A 26,765-nucleotide genomic window follows, 5' to 3' on the forward strand; every position below is an offset into this window, starting at 1 on the left:
GATGTTGTTTTTTTCGGACTAATGTGTCTGAGACTGCCAATCTATGGCATGGAAGGTGTTTCAAGCCCCTCCACTCCATCCCCGCCACCACCTCCTCCAGGAAGCTGATTGATCTAAGAGCTGGTTGTCAGGGAGGGTCGGGACCCCGCAGGGAGCTCGGCACTGCTGTCTCCACTCAGCTTCCAGCCATGTATCTCTGCGTGCTACCTTGCTTACACTTTCATCTGCAGGGTAAGCCAGCCAGAGAGCATGCCGGAAGAATCCATTTGTGGCTGCAAAGAATAAGTGTGTTTGTATACAGAAGGATCAAATGATCCTTTGTGTCTAATGTATTGGCTGCGTTTGAGTGACACGCCCAAAGTCTTGAATAGGGAGATTTGGTTATTTTGCCCCATGCAGCCATGTTAGGTCTTTGTCTCAATGCCAGTCAGTGATGGTCTGTCATTATGTTAAGCTGAGGTCCATTGCAGGAATACTGGCTTTGGCCCCAAGTTCTGACTGAACAGGAAGCATTGATTAGCACTTACTGTCCATCACAGGGTTGTTCTAGGGCGCACTCACACTGTCCTTCCGCACCGGGCCAAAACAGGTTTTTCCGGCTAAAGCCTGGTGCGTTTGACCAGTGTGAGTGCAACCGCTCCGCGCATAACTGCGGCCAGGTGGCCGTCCATGGCCCGTCTGAGAGAGGTGGGCTTTTGTAAAGCACGTTTGCACACGTACGAGCACGAGCGTGCGCACGTGTACGAGCACGAGGCCTACGGCGGCTCTGAGGTCATTTCCTGTGCGCCTGTTGGGACATAGAAAAAAGAAGGAGGGACCATGCGCGGACATTTCAAACAATGGCGGCATACGGTAATCCACTTAAGTCCACAAATTCACCGTAACTTTTTGTTTAAAATCCCTTTTAGTCGCTGCCATTTTAATATTAAGTGTAAGGCTATTCCATCATACAATCCCAGTGTAGACGTTGTTTTTCCCATCCAGGTTAAGGGTTTGCATAACCGTGTTACGCTCCCCTCTATCCCCCAGCCTCATTTCAGATTCATTTGTTGCCATGGAGATGAGCTGTAATTTCATGTACTTACTTTTTGCACCTTTTACATCTTCTGTGCGCTTAAATACACCCCGGACCACTGTTTTTAACTACAAGCAGCCTTCTCCCAGTTTGTTAGAGAGCTTCCCGGTGGATTGGGAGCTCCAGACGCATCCAAGCACACACACTCGCACACACACTAGATGAGATCTCAGAGCCTCTTTAAAAGCATTTTGGCTCCATGCAGGTCAGGTAAGTTAAACACAGCTAAATAATCACGCAGGCAGAAGTTCAAGAGCCCTCATGACTTTTTTAAAAGCTCGTTTTCGTAGTGAGGCAGTAATGATGTCGAGCACTCTGCGGCAATAAACGCACGATACTGCACAACAAAGACGATCAATCATGTCCTCATACCGTCTCTCCTTGTTAGTTCACTGTGGCTGCTTTATCGCCATGACTGTGAATACACACATGGTAAATGAACAAAGTAATACGTGACATATATTAACGTAATACTTGGCAGGTAGGTTCTTTATTGTCATTATAACATCATCATCATCATTGTAACGTGAATAACGGAATTAAAAATGCCAACCAGTCGTTGCAGCATTCACTCCTGATCTAAAAGCCAACGATGAGTAAAAAGAGACATCAAATAAATAACCTGATAAATAAGGGCGCACTCCCACTGAGCCTCCGTCCCGTGCCCCGTGCTTTAGGGTCCTTGTCCCCCCCTCCAGGCCCGTTTGTACTCACACTACCTGGGCCTCGGAGAATGCTTCTTGCTGCCTATACGTCATCACGCCGTAACATGTCACACGCATTGATGACGTCATGGCGATGCGTGGCTTTGTTTCCAGATCTTTCCGTAGACCTCAGAGTTTTTGTGCGTCTTGTCGACTGTTTTTGAATCTTTTCATCGACCAAATCTGCAGTAAACACTCCACCTCCGCATCACACCAACGTGAACCTTTCGCCGCCATTGTTTTAAATGTCTGCGCATGGTCCCTCCTTCTTTTTTCTATGTCCCAACAGGCGCACAGGAAATGACATCAGAACCGCCGTAGGCCTCGTGCGCACGCTCGTGCTCGTACATGTGCAAACGTGCTTTACTAAAGCCCACCTTTCCCAAACGGGCCGTGGACGGTAAACGTACTGCTCCTAGGTGCGGTACGGTTGCACTCACACTGGTCAAAGGAACTAGACTTTAGCCGTCAAACCTGTTTGGCATGGGACGGAGGGACAGTGTGAGCGACCCTACGTGGTCCCGTAGACCTCCACACAGTAATTTCAATAAGGTAGCGTGAAAGCAGTCCAGTCATTGTAAGAGAACAGAAATCATCACGAGACAATGATTCGATTATAATTACTCATAGCTCCCTACAGTTCATATGTGTTGATATGAATATCTGTATGTAAAGAAGCACACGGTCCATTATCTGGTGGTGTTGGTCTCCTGGCTGTTTGTCTCTAATGAGATCAGAGGAGCCTCCCTTGTTTCTATGGCGACACCTCCAGTCGTCTCCGCGGAGGCTTTCCCTCTTCGAGCATCCCTCTCTTCCTCCTTCACTCTCTCGTTCTGCGTCTCTTCATCTGTTGACTGCATCCTTTCGCATTCCCCTGTTCTCTCTCTCTCCGCATGGTCTGCCTCTCCACTTCTCTGTCAGATTCCCTTTTATCAGCACCCTCAGGTTACTGAATTATAGATCTCTCGCAGGGACGTGTGCGGGGGACAGGGACCTGTTGTAAAAAAGTTTGAGTGTAGTCTACATCATCAGGGATCCTCATGAGAACAACTTAATCTATAAACGTTTAGACGGGGGAGTAAAAAAGGTTTTTACTGCCACCCATAGGATGAAAGTGGCGTAATGGATAGAGGTGTCGATCAGTACAATACTAAATACACCTTTAACCTTTAACCTGAATCAAAATAGAGTAAAAAAGTAGTGCAGTAATAGTTTAGTTATATACCTATAAAGGTGCAAAGGAGGAGAAATGTACGGCTTTGATGTCTTTGGCTCAGACTCATTATTTGTCTTTATGGATATTTAATTCTGCCTTTTCCTCGATTCTGTTGTTTATGTGGAAGGACGAAACTAAAGCTATGCTCATTCATGACATGAGAGGTTAATTAGAGTCTATAGGATGTGACCAAGCCCCCACCACAGCCACTTCCTGTTGATCCAATCAACCAGGAAGTGCCAAAAACGTCAGTTCCCTGAGTGTCCACTAGGGGCAGGTTTCATAACAGAGCAGTTTCTCATTGACCCCCATGTTAAACAGGCCGTTTACACAGCATCATTAAACCTGTTTAAGGACTAAAGAACATTCTAGTCTGTGTGTTTAGCTCAGATCTCCATGACAACACTGAGGGGGAGGGGCTAGTTTTTATTTTATTGGAGGTTAAAGTTTATGAATAATTAGGGGCGTGGCCTCTTGAGTGACAGCTATCCTCTGGCCCTCACTTCTCCTCGGAGGTAAACGTCAGCCAGATGGACGTATCTCCCTCCCCCCAACGTCACATACATGCCCTTTTTTTGATCAGAGGAAATGAGGCGGACGAGATGGAGACTCCCGTAGGCGAGGACGATTGGATCAAGTTGAGAGAACGAACCTCGACGGAGACACCACGTCCATTTTTTATACAGTCTATGATTCAAATGCATTGAATATTTGTCCCAGCAGCTTCTGTAGGGTCCTCACTTTTCCTCGGAGGCTAGTTGTCAGGATTAGCATCATTAGCATGCTAACCCGTCATCTCGACCTGGAGTGTGTTCATTCGTGTAGTGGTGTTAACATAAGTGCTCTTCGATCGACTGTACAAAGAGATCGTTAAGGAACACACCGTGTTAGCGTTAGCTCTGTTATGCTAATTAAATAGCCGCACTTGCACCATGACTTGATTACAGCCTGCTATCGATGGCACATACACTGGGAAAAATGTAAATATGCTTCATAAATCAACTTTGACCTCACTACATAGGTTGTGTTTTAACCAATAACAGTCTGCTGAAATCATTAATTCAGAGTTTTTACAATTATAACTTGTAGCTTATACAAAAAAACTCAATATAGGCTAATTAATATATGAATAAAAATATATGAATATAATAGTTACAGCTCTATTCAGTGCTTAGGACAGGGAAGTATTACATTACTATTTTCTTTAGATGGTATTTTGCTTCAGTTTAGTCCGGGGAATGACACTTTACTCACTAAAGAGCATCTGTTTGCCTGATTCCAACCTTTAATACAGTATATACTAGTGTTATTTAGGTTAATTTCAATAAATATACAATGTCCCTGAGAAGAACGATTGATTTAATGTCAAAGAAACAACATTTTCAGAGCAAGGTTCCTTCATCAGGTTTAAAATACAAAGCAAGAGATGACAAATTACACCTTTGGGCCGATGAAACACCGATGAAACAAGTCGCCCTATTTTTCACAACCCACTGTTGCAAGTACGTTGCACTCATCCTTCACCGCACTCAACTGGCTTCACGGCACAGGATGTCTGCACGGCTGCTGCAGCCTCGCCCAGTCGTCCTTACCAGATCTCATTCTGCGGTGAAGCTCTCTGGGACATTTAAAGGGCTGAGCTGCTCAGGCAGTGAGTGAGTTACGCACTTTGACTCCAAATTCATCAGAACAACGCTTACATTTGAATTAGATCTTTTCAGTGAATGCAACAAAATGTAGCTATTCTAAAAACCAGGTCCTCCTTTAGTTGTTTAACTGTTTAGCAGCGGTTTGTCAGAGTTGACAGCCGGAGCCGAAGCCCCTTCCACGCTTGTAACTGGATTTAAACGTTTTAAGGCGGCTTGGTGCCTCATAGATCCCCAAATCCACTCGCAAAGGAATTACCTTGTTGTTGACAGATAAACTTGCCTTGCCTCATTCAGCCCGACTATAGTGCCCGACTGCCTGCGTCACTAAATACAGGGCCAATAAGGTGTGTGTGTGTGTGTGTGTGTGGTTCTCCTGCGTCGTACACGCAGCCGTAATTACAGAGTCAGTGAACCTCCCCTTGAATGCAAATAGTGGCCTTGTAATTCATGTTGAATGAGACGTTGGACAAACTGGCAAATTAAATTGACAGTGAGCTGCGTATTAACGTGTATGCCAGGGCAACACTGTTGTTTGTATGGAAGCATTCAGCAGGTAAAGCTAACACACATAAATCCATTTACAACCACTGAGTCAGAGCTGTACTGGCTTTGTCTCTAGCTGCCAGAAGCACATTAATGTCTCCAAACTGACTCTTATCATCAAAGGTTTGGACACATTACTCTTGTTTCAACGTCTCGTCGTTGATCTAACCCGACTCCTCCAGATGGATCGAGTCCCATCGTCTCAGCAGATCCATCTGAACTCTGGTTTGGAGATCTTTGGTGAAGGGGTGAAAATCCTGGTTTCTGATTGGATAAACCATCTGTCTGTCACCAACATACGGGCCAATAAACCAATCAGGTCACTGAAGCGTGTGACGTGCTAACAGCGTGGAGGCAAAGCTCAGAAAGGAAACATGTGGGTAAAGGAGATTTTCCCTTTGTGTTTAACGTGAATTTACGGATCAAAGGCCCAATTTCAGGAGCCCGGTCCATATTCAACAGAAGGATCCAGAGAACAAAGAGTTAGTGAGCGGCTTGCTCCATAGCTGCTCATCTCATCTGTGGAAGCCTCCATGTTGTTCACACTCAACAGTCTCTTCTGTTTCACTTCAATCCACCAAAGAAAACAACGCTGATTCGTTCGGTCGCTGCTCAAACGTCACCAGACTGATCTGAGAGTAAAACACGACGGAGCTCAGACATCAGGATGGACTCACAAGGCTATCATTGACCCCCATCAACAAAGAATTGGGCGGCCGTTGGTACAGTGGTTTGAGCAGTCGCCCCATGAAAAGAGGCTGAAGGTCCTCGAGGCAGAGGCTGCGGGTTCGACTCCAAACTGTGGCCCTTTGCTGCGTGTCTCTGTCTCTTCCCATTTCCTGTCTGTCTTATATAATAAAGGCTTGAAAACCTGCCAAAAAAAGAATGAAGGAAGAAAGAAGATGAAGAAGACAGTTGGGCTACAACGTCTACTACGGGAGAACGACTAGTTACAACGGCAAATTGTTCTGAAACGCCGTAGCCGTCCCTTCAACTGTCGCTGCTAAAAGTCCCTATGATTAGGGCTCATTATGTTCAATATATCCGCTGGAATCAGAGAGTTTGGACATTCTTTCTTAACAAATAATTACACTTTAAACGTAGTGTCTGCGATTCTAATTACTGCTTTAAAATTCAGTGAATATCTCCTTAGCGTCTGCTAGCTGTCCGCTCTCCATGTGTGCTGAAACACATGTGGGTGTTCATACACAGCTGTGTCTCTGTACACAGGAAAAAGAGCCTGTACTCGTTCACAGGACAGTGGAAAGGCCATGGATGTATAAAGAGAAAGGCAGTGGGAGTGAGAGAGACAGTAAATCTGGCATCTGAAGGAACACTGACTCAGAGCCAGTACAGAAAGGAGCTGTTTGAACTATTACTTTTTCCACTGAACAAAACTATTGTGGAGTTATTTCTACCTGACTCTGAGGCGCACTCACACTGTCCCCCCCTCCCTCTCTCCCCCAGGCCCGTTTGTACTCACATTACCTGGGCCTCGGAGAATGCTTCTTGCTGCCTATACGTCATCACGCCGTAACACGTCACACGCATTGATGACGTCATGGCGATGCGTGGCTTTGTTTCCAGATCTTTCCGTAGACCTCTGAGTTTTTGTGCGTCTTGTCGACTGTTTTTGAATCTTTTCATCGACCAAATCTGCAGTAAACACTCCACCTCCGCATCACACCAACGTGAACCTTTCACCGCCATTGTTTTAAATGTCCGCGCATGGTCCCTCCTTCTTTTTTCTACGTCCCAACAGGCGCACAGGAAATGACCTCAGAACCGCCGTAGGCCTCGTGCTCGTACACGTGCGCACACTCGTGCTTGACACGTACGCATGCTCGTGCTCGTACATGTGCAAACGCGCTCTACAAAAGCCCACCTCTCTCAGGCGGGCCGTGGACGGCCAGCTGGCCGCAGTTATGCGCGGAGCGGTTGCACTCACACTGGTCAAACGAACTAGGCTTGACCCGAAAAACCTGTTTTGGCCCGGTGCGGAAGGACAGTGTGAGTGCGCCCTAAACTTAAAATAGGACGTTGAATGGAACGGTCTATAAAGGTCATGCCATACACTCTTTACCCCTCATTCAATAGGACTCAAAATCCTTGGTACCACTGTATCATTGGTGTGCAGAAAGCCTTGAGCAGTCATTGGAAAATGTATAATTCATGAGCTTAATTAAGGTTAATAAATGACTAAGCACTCTATCTGTGGTGTTACTGCAGTCTGTGATCCTCTCTTTTATCGTGTGTGTACGACTCCAGACTCTGATTTCTGTTGTGGTGTTGATGATTAGTCGCTCCTATCTGTTCGGTCTGGTGGAGAGGTACAGCAGCTGTCCGGTCCATTCCTGAGGAAGCCAGAAGGGGAAGTGCATTCATGTAACACTGGCATGGGGGGAGAGATATTTTGCTCGACCATTAATTCAGAATGAATTCATACTGAGGCGTTCTATCCATTTCCTGGTTGTACTGAGTTCTTTGTGGGTATTGTTGAAATGTATTGAGCAGCACTGCTTTGTGGCAATATTGGACACTTGCTTGATGGGTTTGTTTAGTTTAGTGCAGGAGTCTTCGTCGGAACGGAGGTTACGATATTGTAACCCTAGGTCTATTAGCGCAGGTGGAGCCCTCTACTCAACTCGATGGGTAACACTCTCCTCCAATATCAAGCACACACTCACCCACTGACATTTGCATAAACGTAGCTGTCCAATCAAGACATCCATCCATCCATCTTCAACCGCTTGTCCCTGTCGGGGTCGCGGGTTGGAGCCGATCCCAGCTGACATTGGGATTGGCAGGATGGGTTCAGGCACAGAATGGATGTTTTGTCAGTGCACAGAGCCGAATACACAACTACTGTATTTATGCACATTAAAATAGAAGGAAATAGACTTGACAGGCTGTTTAGACAGCTCTATTGATTTTGACCCACGTCAGACGGACGACTGAGTAACGCTGGAGCGCCTCCTGTGTAGACAAGTCCATCCATCATTCATTCATCTTCAACCGCTTGTCCCTATCGGGGTCACGCGGGGGGCTGGAGCCGATCCCAGCTGACATCGGGCGTGAGGCGGGGTCCACCCTGGACAGGACGCCAAGTCTATCACAGGGCACATAGAGACGAACAGAGACAGACAACCATTCACACCTACGGGTGATTTAGAGTCATCAATGAACCGAACACCTGCACGTCTTTGGACTGTGGGAGGAAACCAGAGAACCCGGAGAAAACCCACACAGACGGGTCCCGTTCGAACCAGGAGCCCTCTTGCTGTGAGGCGACAGTGCTAACCATATCATACAGTATCTGTATAATTGTAGTGCGGTGTTCTAATTGTGAGTAAAACTGGTAGATTAGTTGCTTGAGTTCACCAACCGTCACTACCGTTGTCTCATTTGTTTACAGTTTTTGATGAAACGATGGATGTAATGATCTTTTCCTACAGATGTGTTGTAGACAAACAGCCGCTGACTACAAGTGCGTGTGATCTTGACCTCATTCTGTTGCTGTGTGTGCAGGATCCTGGCCACCGTGGGGGCTGACTTTGATCTAAGGACACTGAGGGCAGTGAGAGTACTGCGGCCTCTCAAACTGGTCTCCGGCATTCCAAGTAAGTTGACATGTGAACAGATTTGATCACAACCAGTGTAACTAACCAGCACTGATAATATCAAGGGGATTACAGAAACTGCGGAGCATAACGGCATCACTTCTGGAAACTTTTCCGATGTGTTGCAGTCTATATGGTATTGGTAAATGGACTTATATGACGTATATGGCGCCTTTCAAGTCTTCTGAGTACTCAAGGCGCTTTCACAGTGTTTGTCACATTCACCCATTCACACAGACATTCACACTGATGGCAGTGGACATCTACAGACCATCTAATGTAACCATTCACACCACATTTACACACCCATGCGCAGCACGCAGAGCAATTCAGGGTTCAGTGTCTTGCCCAAGGACACTTCAACATGTGGACCGGGAGAGCTGGGGATCGAACCACTGATCTCTCGAATGGAGGACGACCCACTCACCCACTTATCCACAGCCACTGTGTGCAGTGTGTTCTCTAAATGCTGCATGTGTGTTGTCAAATTGATGAAGATGTTTTCTTAATTTGCTTGTGTTTTGTTTATTTTGGATGATTTTTCTTGAGTTGCAGTGCTGTGAGCTCTCAGGGCTTCCGTAGAATCACGTTTTCACAGCAATACAGAAAACCTGTGAGAATATTTGTGACAGATATGCAACCACTGTGGTTTATACGTGACATTAAGTGTTTCTGTAATACCTTCTGTCTGTCACTGTCACTCTCCAATAAATGAAATCATATAATAAGCTTGTTTCTCTCGTCTGCCGCAGGTCTCCAGGTGGTTTTGAAGTCCATTATGAAAGCCATGGTACCTCTGCTGCAGATCGGCTTGCTGCTCTTCTTCGCCATCCTCATGTTCGCCATCATCGGCCTCGACTTCTACATGGGCAAGTTCCATCGCACCTGCTTCAGAATAGACACAGGTAAGAGAGACGAGAGCAAGGGATGAAGTAGTTGTTGGTGTTAACCGGTGCATAAGCTGATCGAACCTTCATCTTTCCTTTGTTATGGATGAGGACGTACGGCTGACCTTCTGCTCGTTGTTTACTGTGCTCCAGCTGTCAAAACAACCAGATGTCAAGTCACTCACTGAGCTTTCCTCTCAACTCCCATTCCTGACAGATGTTGTGAAGAACCACTTCTATGACAAATGAGACAAATGGCAGACCGGCTTCACAGCTTTGCCTTTTTCTGAAGATACAAAATGAGGAAAATATTCAGGTCTTAAACACAGTCTGAAGTACACAACTGAAGCTGTGGCGAGGTGTTTCCTTACACCACTAATGTGTATAAGACGTCCCTCCTCTGACAGACATGCACAAAGTAGACTATAGTAACATGACACTATGTTACACTAGGAAACAAGTCCCCATCCAACCCTCAACCTCATATATATATATATATATATAAATAAATGCACACCCGTACACATGAAAAAGTTATAACTTGTCATGCCTGTCGTATTCATAGTTCATAACGATGATAATGACATGGTCTATCAGTCATCACAGACTGCTAAATTGAGTGTAGGGACATAAGCGCATTGACAAAAACCATCACTAGCGTACCTTTGTTCCCCGCTTCGTATGTGACCGGGGGTCAGATGTTCCCCACTTGTCACAGAAAGGGTCAGAGCCAAATTCCCCGGCAAATAGGCTTATGTAGACCCTAACACTACCCCCTAACCCTAACCCTCACCCTCACCCTAGCCGTAACCTCTAACCCTAATAAAATGCTAATTTAAATCTGCGAAGGCGACCAGGGAACATAGGGTCCGATTGTTCCCAACTGGGGAACAATCGGACCCGAGGAACATAGAGATGACCCCCACTATGTCTGTGTATACATATGTGATGGTGTGTGAATGTGTATGTTTGTGGCTGTAGATGAGCAAGCAGCAGATTTCCCCTGTGGCCTGGAGGCTCCGGCAAGGACCTGCGCCAACGGCACCGCCTGCAGGGAGTACTGGACCGGACCCAACTTTGGCATCACCAACTTTGACAACATCCTCTTCGCCGTTCTCACTGTTTTCCAGTGCATCACCATGGAGGGATGGGTGGACATTCTCTATAACGTGAGTCCACTTACAGGGAACACATCGGGGCCTAAATGCTGGTTCTAAAGCACAACGTCTGTTCGGGGCTGGAGTTTTCAGACAAGCAGAGTTTTGCGGGGTCAGCGCCATGTTCCCCGGGTCGCATAAGCCTATGCCAGGGGTGGGCAATTCCGGTCCTGGGGAGCCACTGTCCTGCACGTTTTAGGTTTCTCTCGGCTCTGACACACCTGAGTCTGATGATTTGCTCGTTATCAAGCAGCTGAAGCTCGTCACAGTTTGATTATTGTCAGACTCAGGTGTGTTAGAATCAGGTGTGTTAGAATCAGGTGTGTTAGACTCAGGTGTGTTAGGGTAGGGAGAAACCTGAAACATGCAGGACAGTGGCTCTCCAGGACCAGGATTGCCCACCCCTGGTCTCTGCCTTTGCGGATTTAATTCAGCATTTTCTCAGGGTAAGGGGTTATGGTTAGGGTCAGGGTTAGGGGTTAGTGTTGGGGTCTACGTAGGCCTATTTGCTGTAGAATTCAGCACTGACTGAAAAATAACAGACCGGGGAAAATAGGACCCCGGTCACATACAAAGCGTGGAACATAGGACCCGGGGAACATCGGTGCGCTCCCAGTTTTGTGGGACATTTATTATCGTGTGCAGTTTGTTGGCTGCTCACAGACACACACACATTTTGGGTGAACTTACAGAAATAACAACTCTTAAATCAACATATTCTTTACACATCATAAAAAATGATGTTAATTGCTGGTAACAAACGCAGCTTCTGAATCAACAGAAACACAGTGCTGGCACCAGCAGGAGAGGTTTGCTACTTTTCTAACTCGCTTGCTTCTTATTGGTTCGGCAAGGTTTCCCTTTCCCAGTGGCAGCCATTGTTTATGGTCCCATGAGCAACTTGACATCTGAGAATGGAACTGAAGTTGAGAGATGGTGTCTTCAAACACAGATATCTGCAACGAGTGTAGTGGACAGGCCAGGTACACACTGACAGAGGCTCTGTTCACACTGCAGTTCATAGTTTTTATTTTATTGGAGGTTAAAGTTTATGAATAATTAGGGGCGTGGCCTCTTGAGTGACAGCTAGCCTCTGGCCCTCACTTCTCCTCGGAGGTAAACGTCAGCCAGATGGATGTACGCCCCTCCCTCCAACGTCACATACATGCCCTTTTTTGGTCAGAGGAAATGAGGCGGAGTCAAAGCCTGACAAGATGGAGACTCCCGTAGGCGAGGACGACTGGATCAGGTTGAGAGAACGGACCCCGACGTAGACGCTACTTCCATTTTTTAAACAGTCAATGCTTCACACAGACTGTTTACCTGCATGCAACCAAAGCATGCTCAAACATGATTGGTCAATACTACAGACGGAAACCAGACCGCTTACACTACCCAGATCTTGTCCTGTTGCCTACAGTTGTGCTTTAACTCCACAGTCTACTGGCCTTAATATTGTCAGGAAATTGCCATTTTAGTTAAAAGTCAAAAGACCTTTGGATACAAGCAGCTGGTGAGGGAGAGTCATTCAGCACAAATGTACTGTTATGTAATGACATGGCATTGGGTTCAATCCCATTCTTTACAGTAACTGTACTTTAATTCTGTAAAATCCTGATACTATATAGCTATTTGGGGCGGCAGTAGCTCAGTCCATCCGGCTGTTAAGTTGTGACGTAACGCCCTCTCAAAATATGATTTCCGGGTCCAAGCCGTTCCGAGCCTCGTATTTCTACAACACCGAACGCTGCGTTCCCCGTCGTTTAAACTTATCTAAAAACAACATAATTGTCATTTTACCTCTTTCTTATCGATGAAAAAGATGTCTAACTGACAAAAGAGGCGATGTTCACATGTTCGGCTGTTGTGTCTGTTTTGTTTCAACGGAGCGGTTGGACCCGAAAAATCGTATTTTGAAAGGGTGTCACGTCAGACACAACAGCCGGATAGGTGACTTGGCTGGGAACCGGAGGGTCGCCAGTGGACTGGTGGCTGGAGAGGTGCCAGTACATCTCCTGGGCCCTGCAGAGTGGCTGTTGAGCAAGGCACCCAACCCCCAACTGCTCGGGGCGCTGGTCACTGGCAGCCCCCTCGCTCTCACATCTCTCCATTATGTATATAGGTCCTGTCCATGTGTGTGTATTTCAGGCCTGTGTGTGTGTAACATGATTAAAAATAATAGAGTGAAAAAATCGAATCTCCCCGTTGCGGGATTAATAAAGTAATTCTTCTTCTTCTTCTAAAGAAAGAAACCAGTCCGTAGAAAGTCTGTCAGTGTGAACGCACACGCCGGTTGTTCCTGTGCGCTGTTGCTGAGACACGGGGCTTTTCCTCCCGACTGTTCCTTCCCTTCCTCGGGGGGACGATTAGAGGCGAGCACGAGAGCCTGCCGAGGATGACTCACACGCAGCCACAGCTCCCATCAGGACCACAGCACAGCGGCTTCACTGCCAGTATCAAACAGATCACAGCTCCCTGCTATCTGCATAAAGTCAGGGTTATATCACACCAAAGGAAACACTTGTGCAACAGTAGTAGTCTGGGAGATAATGTTTGTTTAGCAGCGTGAGTTTCTCCTAGTAGGGTTGAGGGAGACAGAAACACAGAGAGGGAGGAAGAAGGGAGGTAGACAGGGATCAATAGTGGTTCGGTTGCTGAGAGGGAGAAAAGGTGTGGTCGATAGAGGAGTCTGCTGTGACGCTGCTTTGATGTCAGACACGCTGTGACAGCTGCACATGTATTGGCCGCAGGAACAAGGACGACAGGACGGAGCTACAAAGGATTTTTTTATTTTCTTACGAGCAAAAGTGAAAAAAACAAAGCAATAAAGAGCGAACATGAACCCAGAAGCCACCCTGTACCTCTGCTAAAGCTGTCTCAGGCCTATATTTGCTATTTTTGACGAATAGGGCAGTGGAACAAACTATGAACACTCCACTGACATTGCTTTGTAAAGTGGATGTCTAACATTTTCACCTGGTGACATAAATCCACGAGTCACTCTCTGTTTTACCAGCTACCAGTTGCTTTAGCTTCTAAATGCTCCACTGCGTTCGCGTGTTAGGGCGCACTCCCACTGTGCGTCCGTCCCGTGCCCCGTGCTTTAGGGTCCTTGTCCCCCCCCTCCAGGCCCGTTTGTACTCACACTACCTGGGCCTCTGAGAATGCTTCTTGCTGCCTATACGTCATCACGCCGTAACACGTCACACGTATTGATGATGTCATGGCGATGCGTGGCTTTGTTTCCAGATCTTTCCGTAGACCTCAGAGTTTTTGTGCGTCTTGTCGACTGTTTTTGAATCTTTTCATCGACCAAATCTGCAGTAAACACTCCACCTCCGCATCACACCAACGTGAACCTTTCACCGCCATTGTTGTTGTTGTTGTTTATTGTCACACGCATTGATGACGTCATCGCGATGCTAGGCTTTGATCATTTAGTATCATCACCCAGGCCTAATGCACTATGGCCTTTAATAATTTAGTCCTGGAACATGTTTGATACTGGGAGTCGGTACCCATCCCTAAGGAACGTGAAGGTGTTGATCCAAAATGAGTCTGTATGGGACGTAGGGGTTGGGGGGTAAAGATCCCTCCTTCATCCGTCCTCAGACAGCTCTTCTTCCTGTCTCTGGATCACTGACAGACTGGTAATGCACTCTGACCACACCGCCCTGTATTGGCTGAATATGATTGGTGGGTTCTCTGATTGAATTGTCAAGGGAGGAGTGACGGCTGTCTCATTTCCTGCCGTTGTGGGACCCGGCTGTGTCCTCTCCATCAGAGTGGCCATCCATCATGGCCTGACGGGCCCTCGTCTGTCTCTGCCAAAGCTGGGACTCTCTGATGGGGATGGAGCGCCAAACTCACACTGTCAATTTCTCATTAGCAGACCTTTTAGCCATAAACTTAGACACACGGGCATCACATAGACAGGCGCTTGACCTTTGTAGACTTTGCGAAGTTCTGTGTAGAAAACCTTTAACCTTTAAAGTGTGAACCCTAACAACGAAAACACACCAAGCAGCAGCACAGTGCGGCCTGTGGAGAGCTGTTAAGCAACGTCTACCAGCCGCTCGGAGCTGCAACCGTTTGATTCTGCAGTCAGACTAAAATTCGAGGATAGTTTAACTCCAAGCAATGCAGCCGGAGAGTCCTGTGACTCCTCTGACATGTTGACGTATGTTACAAAGAAGTTCTTTCTGCCTGAAACAAAGGAACACACCTCCTGGCCACAGAAATATATAATTATTGTGTCATTAAGAAATTACTGCACTGTAGTTTTCCGGTTGTCTGTGCTTCTGTGTGGTGATTGAACACCCGGCATTAACATGTGGTCCTTATCTGGGTTAAAGGGTAGAGACATGTATTCGTGTGTCTTATAACAATAATCACACTCCCATTATTTATCATTTCTCCATTTCTAGAGGGCACTTTAGCACCCGTTTTGGCTCCTAGAGGGCACTATAGCATCCGTTTTGGCTCCTAGAGGGCACTTTAGCACACATTTTGGCTCCTAGAGGGCACTTTAGCACACATTTTGGCTCCTAGAGGGCACTTTAGCACATGTTTTGGTTCCTAGAGGGCACTTTAGCATGCATTTTGGCTCCTTGAGGGCACTTTAGCACACGTTTTGGTTCCTAGAGGGCACTTTAGCACGCATTTTGGCTCCTAGAGGACACTTTAGCACGCGTTCTGGCTCCTGGAGGACACTTTAGCACGCGTTTTGGCTCCTAGAGGACACTTTAGCACACATCTTGGCACCTAGAGGGCACTTTAGCACGCGTTCTGGCTCCTAGAGGACACTTTAGCACGCGTTTTGGCTCCTAGAGGACACTTTAGCACACATTTTGACTCCTTGAGGGCACTTAAGCACATGTTTTGGCTCCTAGAGGACACTTTAACACACGTTTTGGCTCCTAGAGGACACTTTAGCACACGTTTTAGCTCCTAGAGGACACTTTAGCACACGTTTTGGCTCCTAGAGGACACTTTAGCACACGTTTTGGCTCCTAGAGGACACTTTAGCACACGTTTTGGTTCCTAGAGGGCACTTTAGCACACACTTTGGCTCCTAGAGGACACTTTAGCACACGTTTTGGCTCCTACACTTTAGCACACGTTATGGCTCCTAGAGGACACTTTAGCACACGTTTTGGCTCCTAGAGGACACTTTAGCACACGTTTTGGCTCCTAGAGGGCACTTTAGCACACGTTTTGGTTCCTAGAGGGCACTTTAGCACGCATTTTGGCTCCTAGAGTAGAGGGCTCTTTAGCACACATTTTGGCTCCTCGAGGGCACTTTAGCACGCGTTCTGGCTCCTTGAGGGCACTTTAACACACGTTTTTTAACAATTGGGCCGTGAAAACATCCATCTATAATGCAACTTTAATGTCAGTGAAGGGGACAAAAGACAAAGTCCTTAATCTGTGTAGAATGCATTCCACAGTTCAACCAAACTTTCACAATCTCATACGCTCTTGCTGCTACTCCAGCAGCTGATTATGGGTTACCATACCAACCAGACTCTCCCTAAGCCAATCACATTATTGCTGCCAATTCAAATCTGCTCTCCTCCTGCTGATGTCGACGTAACCCTCCTCCACCCATTCACCTTCAGTCTCCATCACATCAAGAGCCCAGTCATGCTCCACAACTAGTGTAACGATTACAGCAACCAATAACTCATTGAAGTGTATATATCCTTTCACGATTAGGTGTAGCATGTTTATAACATGATAATCTTCTAAACCACACTACAGAGAATGTGTGCAGGTTAATACAGATGTCGAATTGCCTGCAGGACGTCTTCTATGTTGTACATGCACCTGTGCCTGGTGTGGTCTGTTGGCGTTGCAGGCGTTAAGTTGTGCACTGTGTCTCAATATGCCCTGTTTCACATAGGAGAGGGCACTGTTGGCTTCCCCAGCCTTTTCCAGTGCTTGTCAATGCCAGTAAGGGTTAGCTGCAAGGGTCCAACCCCCAGTGACACAGTATCCACTCACCTGTAAACAGCAGACTCTCTTTCAGATGCTATCAGACTGAGCTCTGGGGAGCAGGATGTTTACAAGGTGGCTAGAGGAGAGCAAGGATAAGATACAGGGCAGAGCCGTCACTGCCACATGTCATCCAGGGCTGATACACACGGCTGTCACACCCTGTCTCCTCTGCATGCTTACAAATATATATGATATATGACGTGCAGGAAATCTCCATTTCTTGCAATACTGTAACTCTCTAACATGAAAAAAAAACGTGCTTTTAGCAGTAACCAGTACTACGCATTATTATTTTTTCAAATTAAGGCAATAACTGTTCCTGAAAGTTCACTTTTGTTTCTATAGCACAGTTAAAAAGACCTGTAGCAGTCATTCAGAGTGCTTCACAGAGCAGAGACAAAAACAAATACAACGCATGTACCTACTGGCTCCTGTACCAGCTCCTCTCATAGTAAAGTCCATTACAGTGGATTACCAAAGTCAATCCCAAAGGAAGGAGCCCATTGGTGCTTTGTTGTGTGTGTAGGGACTCTTCTCATGCTGCTGCAGAGGTTTGCTGTTATTTTCAGCAGCATTAGTGGTTAAAAAAGACCTTTGAATGCCTTCACCGTACTGCCCCGAGCTAATTAGCGTTAGCCACATTCGGCTGTTAGCTACTCTCCGGGATTTCTCCGTTAATAGTTGTTACACGAAAAAAATGTCTTGATGGATTATTTGACCGGTCAATCTTGGTTCCTACCCTCACCTGTGGTCATGAAAGCTGGGTCAGGACCCAAAGAACCAGGTCGCGGGTACAAAGGAGCCAGTTGAGGTGGTTCAGGATCATCTGGTAAGGATGAACCCTGGGCGCCTCCCTAGGGAGGTGTTCCAGGCACGTCCAGCTGGGAGGAGGCCTCGGGGAAGACCCAGGACCAGGTGGAGAGATTAGATCTCCACACTGGCCTGGGAACGCCTCAGGATCCCCCAGTTAGAGCTGGTTAATGTGGCCCGGGAAAGGGAAGTTTGGGGTCTCCTGCTAAAGCTGCTGCCCCCGAGACCCGACCCCGGGTAAGAGGCTGAAGATGAGATGAGATGTATTTGCTGAAAAAGACCCTGCAATGATTTTACACCAGAATTCCCTTTTAAAGACTTTTTTGATAATTAACTTGTAAGTGTAAACTAGTAACAAGCACAACATTTGATATTGTTGATATAATAACATTTGATATTGTGCGTTAGCGTCAGGTATCAGCAGATCTTAGTTCATGTCTAAACACAAAGCTGGTTCTGTTTGTCTGAAGCTGCTCTCTGCTGCTCTGTGCCTCTCAGACGGTATGGGTGTGGCGTTGCTGCATGGCTGTCCTCGGGCTAACACTTTTAGGGGAAGAACAGGGCTAATGGCTTTTCTATTGCCTTGTGTGCTCTCTCCTTTCTGTCAGCCAAGGTCTGAGGCAGCCTCACCCCAGCAGCAGCTAATGCACTATATTCCCGGCCCTTCGCAGCCACTTCCAGAGCTACATTATGACGGATGATTCTCTAATACAGCCCCTTCCTGCAGGGATTCACTGGCAGCAGTTGAACCTAGATCGCCCTGCCCCCCCGTCTTGTCTTTTGTCGTGACGTAGATTGTTGGCGTCCATCTTCAAACAAACATATCAGTGCTTATCTGATGAGCACTGATATTTGTATGCATGAGTCTGTGAAGACAGTTACAATCTTTGTCCATTTCTACGATTCATGTTGATATCATTCGTTCATCTTCAACCTCTTGTCCCTATCGGGGTCGCGGGGGGGGCTGGAGCCGATCCCAGCTGACATCGGGCGTGAGGCGGGGTACACCCTGGACAGGACGCCAGTCTATCACAGGACACATAGAGACGAACAGAGACAGACAACCATTCACACCTACGGGTGATTTAGAGTCATCAATGAACCCAACACCTGCACGTCTTTGGACTGTGGGAGGAAACCGGAGAACCCGGAGAAAACCCACGCAGACACGGGGACAACATGCAAACTCCACAGAAAGGGCCCCAGCCGGGATTCAAACCAGGAACCCTCTCGCTGTGAGGCAACAGTGCTAACCACGACATCACCGTGTCGCCCTTCATGTTGATATGCAGCTGTTAAGTCTGACGTAACACCCTTTCAAAATACGATTTCCTGGTCCTTCAGACAACACAAACAACAGCCACCTGTGAACGTTATGGTCTTGATATCATCAAATGATCCGTAAGTCATTTGTAATTAAAAAATAAAAAATAAAACATAGTTTGTTATTTGTTTCAAAACCCAAACAGGAAAAAAAAACATTTTTAGTGTCAGATTCACAAAACAACACCCTCCCTGTTTGTTTTTTTTGGCTTTTACTTTGATGTTTTTTGGTTTTGGATTGTAAAACGAAGAGGTCAGTGTTCATTCAGTCAATTATTTTACCCAGAAGTCCTTCAAAATAAAAGCATGGCTGTGTAAAGTGTTGCTACCGTGTGAGGTTATTAAAGTGAACTAAAACTAAACTGTGAATGAAATAAAAACAAATGATCGATACAGAACTATAGGCACTGTTATTTCTACCGTAAGGCCAAGCTGATGTTTAGCCTCTCTTACACATTACAAGATTTTATAAAAAGTTCTTCCCTTTTATTTTTCAAGTAAGCAAGAAGCAATCGGGCCGAGGCACATTTGGAGTAATGAGTTCAAGCGGGCCCGGGCTGCAGGGGGAAGAGGGACGGGGGACAATCACGCTAAAGCCCGGCACGGATCATCTGGGCCAAGTGTGAGCGCGCCCTTAGATATCACGCTATACAGGAAATGTAGAAACGGGCTTGAGCTGCATAATGCCTCCATTGTGTGGAAGGAGCAATTATAGTTCTGCTCAGTTCAATAAAGTGTAATGAGACAATTCCTTTATCTGAGAAAACAATGAGCAAATCTATGGCTGCAAAACGAGAAATTAACACACGCGGGAGAGATGGGAAGGCATCACAATGGGTGACAGTGAATTAGTGCATCACCAGACACTATCCAGCCGTCACATGAACCCCCCCAGAGTAATAACGAGTGTGTGAGTCTCTGCTGTAAAGAACTATGTAAACATTAATATAGTAGAAGGCTCTCGGGCGGCGTGGAAGTCACAATAGAGAACATGAGCCTCAGATTTGTGACAGCTGCTTCTGCCATTAGTGCTTCACCAGCCGACCACACTCACAAACAAGCACCCCCCCCCCCACACACACACACACACACACACACACACTAACGCCGACAGCCATTTCACACCCGTCATCTTCGATTCTGCACTCCTGTATAAGGCCAAAAGTATGTGGGAGCTCCTGTCTTCATACTTTTGTGTACTCCTGTCTTCGCTACAGTGCAATCCTATTTAAGGGCGCACTCACACTTGGCCCAGGTGATCCGTGCCGTGCTTTAGCGTGGTTTTCCCCCCTCCCTCTTCCCACATCACCTGACACACCGACCTGGATTGAGACTGATAAAGTATCCTTAGGGCGCACTCACACTGTCCATCTGTACTGTGCCCAAGCACCTTTCAGGCTAAAGTCAGGTTCCTTTGACCAGTGTGAGTGCAACTGCACCGCGTCTAGCTGCGGCACGCTTGCCGCCACGGCCCGTTTGGGAGAGGTGGGCTTTTGTAAAGCACGTTTGCACGTGTACGAGCACGAGCGTGCGCACGTGTACGAGCACAAGCGTGCACACGTGTACGAGCACGAGGCCTACGGCGGCTCTGAGGTCATTTCCTGTGCGCCTGTTGGGACGTAGAGAAAAGAAGGAGGGACCATGCGCGGACATTTAAAACAATGGCGGTGAAAGGTTCACGTTGGTGTGATGCGGAGGTGGAATGTTTACTGCAGATTTGGTCGATGAAAAGATTCAAAAACAGTCGACAAGACGCACAAAAACTCCGAGGTCTACGGAAAGATCTGGAAACAAAGCCACGCATCGCCATGACGTCATCAATGCGTGTGACGTGTTACGGCGTGATGACGTATAGGCAGCAAGAAGCATTCGCAGAGGCCCAGGTAGTGTGAGTACAAACGGGCCTGGAGGGGGGGACAAGGACCCTAAAGCACGGGGCGCGGGACGGACGCACAGTGGGAAGGCGCTCTTAAAATCCTTGTTTTGTTTATCCTCGCCGGCAAGAAGGCCTGGAGCGAAGCACAGTGATCAGCTCTTTTGGGAAATAACACAATGACACAACAGTATTTACAGTCCTGTTCTTTGTCTCTGTGTGTTTGTGTGTTCAGGCCAACGATGCTTCAGGGAACACGTGGAACTGGCTGTACTTCATCCCCCTCATCATCATCGGCTCCTTCTTCATGCTCAACCTGGTGTTAGGCGTGCTCTCAGGGTGAGTACTAACTGGGATGTGCATGCAGGTGTATATGCCATGTGTTCACAAGGATTCACTGGGTCCATTTTACAGTTTTACATCCCACAGCTTTCCATCAGCCGCTCTCGACTGAGGGCAGGTAGCCTTTATCCGCCCCCTCTGTCGCTGCCTTGTCCCCTCTGTTTACTGCCCTCTTCACAGACGTTGTCAGATGGCTTTACAGTTACCGGGGAGGTGGAAGGTCAGTGATGCTGCCTGACAGGGATGTGTGCGGGCCACGTCATTGTTTAAAGGCCACGATCTGAGCTTCGGAGCAAGCGGGAGGGCAGACACATGCAGGGTTGAGAGGCTGCAGACCCCCATGGGAGGTCAGGGCCATTCCCTCAGCTTTCATCCCATCAGCGTGGGCAGGCTGGGATAAGATAGGGCTCTGATCAAAGCCCACGACTGTCTGTTCTGAGACTCACTGTCGTGCTCGCAATAACACGTTTTTAAGGCAGCCTATAAAAGCCTGTTATGTTGGTGGTTTGTTCTGTGTGTGTATAGTTTTTGTTTGGGCATCATGGTCTTTATTACATCATTATTAAGCTACGTGAAGTGTACGCAGGAGGAAATTGTCAGGCCTGGGCAGGAAAGAGGACTCAGATGCGAAGGTGAACAGGTTATGCAGGCTTTTATTCTGAAACTTCAGCTCGCAAAAGGCTGAAAACCAAACAGGGGACTGGAAAATTAGCTTTTCCAAAAGACAAGGCTGACAAAAATGCAAATTTAAAATCAGAATCACTCTCCATCAGAGGAAAAAACAGAAAAGCAGAAAACAAGAGCGTGACGATACTCAGACTCAAAGGCTGGGACAAGGCTGCGGATCATATATTCGACATGACGGACGAAATACTCTGGCAACGAGACAGGGGAAGACACAGACTATATACACATGAAGGGAGGGGAAGACACAGACTATATACACATGAAGGGAGGGGAAGACACGGACTATATACACATGAAGGGAGGGGAAGACACAGACTATATACACATGAAGGGAGGGGAAGACACAGACTATATACACATGAAGGGAGGGGAAGACACAGACTATATACACATGAAGGGAGGGGAAGACACGGACTATATACACATGAAGGGAGGGGAAGACACGGACTATTTACACATGAAGGGAGGGGAAGACACGGACTATATACACATGAAGGGAGGGGAAGACACAGACTATATACACATGAAGGGAGGGGAAGACACGGACTATATACACATGAAGGGAGGGAAGACACAGACTATATACACATGAAGGGAGGGGAAGACACAGACTATATACACATGAAGGGAGGGGAAGACACAGACTATATACACATGAAGGGAGGGGAAGACACGGACTATATACACATGAAGGGAGGGGAAGACACAGACTATATACACATGAAGGGGGGAAGACACAGACTATATACACATGAAGGGAGGGGAAGACACGGACTATATACACATGAAGGGAGGGGAAGACACGGACTATATACACATGAAGGGAGGGGAAGACACGGACTATATACACATGAAGGGAGGGGAAGACACGGACTATATACACATGAAGGGAGGGGAAGACACAGACTATATACACATGAAGGGAGGGGAAGACACGGACTATATACACATGAAGGGAGGGGAAGACACAGACTATATACACATGAAGGGAGGGGAAGACACAGACTATATACACATGAAGGGAGGGGAAGACACGGACTATATACACATGAAGGGAGGGGAAGACAGACTATACATACAGTACATGGGGGGGGGGGGGGACACGGACTATATACACATGAAGGGGGGAAGACACAGACTATATACACATGAAGGGAGGGGAAGACACGGACTATATACACATGAAGGGAGGGGAAGACACAGACTATATACACATGAAGGGAGGGGAAGACACAGACTATATACACATGAAGGGAGGGGAAGACACGGACTATATACACATGAAGGGAGGGGAAGACACAGACTATTTACACATGAAGGGAGGGGAAGACACGGACTATATACACATGAAGGGAGGGGAAGACACAGACTATATACACATGAAGGGGGGAAGACATGGACTATATACACATGAAGGGGGGAAGACATGGACTATACATACAGCACATGGGGGGGGGGGCACAGACTATATACACTTGAGGGGGGGGGGGACAGACTATATACACTTGAGGGGGGGGGGGGGCGGGGGGGGCACAGAGCTTCCTAAACTGACGTTCCGGGACTGGAACCCTATGGTATCCGTCTGTTCAGTCTGACGTAACACCCTTTCAAAATAAGATTTCCAGGTCCAAACACTCCGTTGAAACAAAACAGACACAACTGCTGAACACGTGAACGATTACGATCACCTCTAACATCAGTCTGAACAGCCTGAACAGCCGGATATTGCTTTTTGAGGAGAATGTGTGTGTGTTTATATGTATATGCATCTTTTAGCGGGTGTGACTGTATCTGGAGGACATATGGAGCCTGCTGTACACGTATGAACGCTCGTAATGATCTAAATGAGTGTGGATCTGACTGTGTTTACGTTTCTGCTCACGCTCTCAAACGCACCAGCAGCATGTGTGAAGCCGTGCAAAAGTGTGTCTGAAAGCTGCTACAACGCTGCGAACACGGTCTCTCCCTGCAAACACACACACACACACACACACACACACACACACACACACATGCACTTGCCACCCGCCCAGCCAACACATTATAGAGAGAAAGATATGCAGCCACAACATTACATTTGGCCACACTGGCACGTATACAAACACACACCCTCAGGAAGGCAGGCAGACAGCCACTGCAATGCAGAGCAGAGCTTCCCCCTCCGCCGTGTGGGAGACACACCAATCACTGCGCGGCGGCTGGACTGGAGATCCCCCGCTCTCTTATTCTAATAGTTCGTCTTCCTCTCTCTTCTTCTCTCTCTCTCTCTCTCTTTGTCTTTTTCTAGTGGCCTCTCTTTCTCTCTCGACCTATTTTGCTTAATATCTCATTTATCAGCTCGTTTAAATGGAAAACGGCCTCGTTGGCTCCACGTAACCCCGACCTTTACGCCGTCAAAGCATCACAGCGCCAAGAAGATGATGTGATCAGACTTAACCAATGAGAAATAGAACAAAAAGAACATGAATGTCATTTTTTGGGGGGCTACAATAAGGATAACATTTAACATTCACACATAAATCAATGATGATTAACAATGTGAATGTTTAATTTGATTAATAATTCCCTGTATGAATACGGATAACTGTCAGTAAAGTGGGGCATGTCTGTACTGTGTGTGTAGACCACATAACAAATATTGCCAGACCAAACTCCAGCGTTCACTCTGGTCTGGCTGCATGCGTGGATTTTGGATAGGGGGGAAAAACGCGCTGGTATGTGTGTGTTTTTTAAACCAATCACAACTGTCTTGGGCGGCGCTAACCCCTGGATGCAGCAGCGGCGCCAACCCCTGGATGCAGCAGTGGCGCTAACCCCTGGATGCAGCAGCGGCGCTAACCCCTGGATGCAGCAGCTGCGCTAACCCCTGGATGCAGCAGCGGCGCTAACCCCTGGATGCAGCAGCGGCGCTAACCCCTGGATGCAGCAGCGGCGCTAACCCCTGGATGCAGCAGCGGCGCTAACCCCTGGATGCAGCAGCGGCGCTAACCCCTGGATGCAGCAGCGGTGCTAACCCCTGGATGCAGCACAGAGCTAACCCCTGGATGCAGCAGCGGCGCTAACCCCTGGATGCAGCAGCGGCGCTAACCCCTGGATGCAGCAGTGGCGCTAACCCCTGGATGCAGCAGCGGCGCTAACCCCTGGATGCAGCACAGAGCTAACCCCTGGATGCAGCACAGAGCTAACCCCTGGATGCAGCACAGAGCTAACCCCTGGATGCAGCAGAGGCGCTTACCCCTGGATGCAGCAGCGACGCTAACCCCTGGATGCAGCAGCGGCCCTAACCCCTGGATGCAGCAGCGGCCCTAACCCCTGGATGCAGCAGCGGCGCTAACCCCTGGATGCAGCAGCGGCGCTAACCCCTGGATGCAGCAGCGGCGCTAACCCCTGGATGCAGCAGAGGCGCTGACCCCTGGATGCAGCAGCGGCGCTAACCCCTGGATGCAGCAGCGGCGCTAACCCCTGGATGCAGCAGCTGCGCTAACCCCTGGATGCAGCACAGAGCTAACCCCTGGATGCAGCAGCGGTGCTAACCCCTGGATGCAGCACAGAGCTAACCCCTGGATGCAGCAGCGGTGCTAACCCCTGGATGCAGCAGCTGCGCTAACCCCTGGATGCAGCAGCGGCGCTAACCCCTGGATGCAGCAGTGGCGCTAACCCCTGGATGCAGCAGCGGCGCTAACCCCTGGATGCAGCACAGAGCTAACCCCTGGATGCAGCACAGAGCTAACCCCTGGATGCAGCACGGAGCTAACCCCTGGATGCAGCAGCGGCGCTAACCCCTGGATGCAGCAGAGGCGCTTACCCCTGGATGCAGCAGCGGCGCTAACCCCCTGGATGCAGCAACAGCGCTAACCCCTGGATGCAGCAGAGGCGCTGACCCCTGGATGCAGCACAGAGCTAACCCCTGGATGCAGCAGCGGCGCTAACCCCTGGATGCAGCAGCGGCGCTAACCCCTGGATGCAGCACAGAGCTAACCCCTGGATGCAGCAGCGGCGCTAACCCCTGGATGCAGCAGCGGCGCTAACCCCTGGATGCAGCAGCGGCGCTAACCCCTGGATGCAGCAGAGGCGCTAACCCCTGGATGCAGCAGAGGCGCTAACCCCTGGATGCAGCAGCTGCGCTAACCCCTGGATGCAGCAATTGCGCTAACCCCTGGATGCAGCAGCTGCGCTAACCCCTGGATGCAGCACAGAGCTAACCCCTGGATGCAGCAGCTGCGCTAACCCCTGGATGCAGCAGAGGCGCTAACCCCTGGATGCAGCAGCGGCGCTAACCCCTGGATGCAGCAGCGGCGCTAACCCCTGGATGCAGCAGAGGCGCTAACCCCTGGATGCAGCAGCTGCGCTAACCCCTGGATGCAGCAGAGGCGCTAACCCCTGGATGCAGCAGCGGCGCTAACCCCTGGATGCAGCAGCGGCGCTAACCCCTGGATGCAGCAGCGGCGCTAACCCCTGGATGCAGCAGAGGCGCTAACCCCTGGATGCAGCAGCGGCGCTAACCCCTGGATGCAGCAGCGGCGCTAACCCCTGGATGCAGCGAGATGATCTTGCACCTCTCCAGCCACCAGTCCACACTCCATTCATCGTTCACACAGGGACTCGAACCAGCGACCCTACAGTACCCAGCCGAGTCACCCATGGACTGAGCTCCTGCATACATCATAATAGAAATAGCTGAGGATGAACCTTTAGGGTTATTGAGTGTAGTTTGATCCATATTTTTTTACCTTGTGCGTATATAAAGTATGTAAATACGCTCGTGACATCATCTATCAACATCTAGCGGCTTTCCCAGAATGCCGTTTGGCTGGTTTCCAGTGGGAACGGTCAGCTGACCTTATTACTGTCTCACATTTACAGTTATTTTTCATTTCTG

The 26,765-nt window shown here is 48.2% G+C and overlaps 1 protein-coding gene across 1 annotated transcript in view; it reads left to right on the forward strand.

Annotated features, from left to right (window-relative positions):
• Window positions 1-26,765, forward strand: part of cacna1ba (calcium channel, voltage-dependent, N type, alpha 1B subunit, a) — a gene marked incomplete at both ends in the record, with an annotated part of 105,907 nt that overhangs the window by 23,560 nt on the left and 55,582 nt on the right. The window contains 4 exons of the mRNA XM_083912970.1: window positions 8,716-8,807; window positions 9,560-9,712; window positions 10,676-10,863; window positions 21,093-21,196. Of these exons, the coding sequence (XP_083769096.1) occupies window positions 8,716-8,807; window positions 9,560-9,712; window positions 10,676-10,863; window positions 21,093-21,196 (537 nt within the window). The remainder of the gene's footprint in view (window positions 1-8,715; window positions 8,808-9,559; window positions 9,713-10,675; window positions 10,864-21,092; window positions 21,197-26,765) is intronic.

Source organism: Echiichthys vipera (assembly GCF_963691815.1).
Source record: "Echiichthys vipera genome assembly, chromosome: 4".
Classification (NCBI taxonomy): domain Eukaryota; kingdom Metazoa; phylum Chordata; class Actinopteri; order Perciformes; family Trachinidae; genus Echiichthys; species Echiichthys vipera.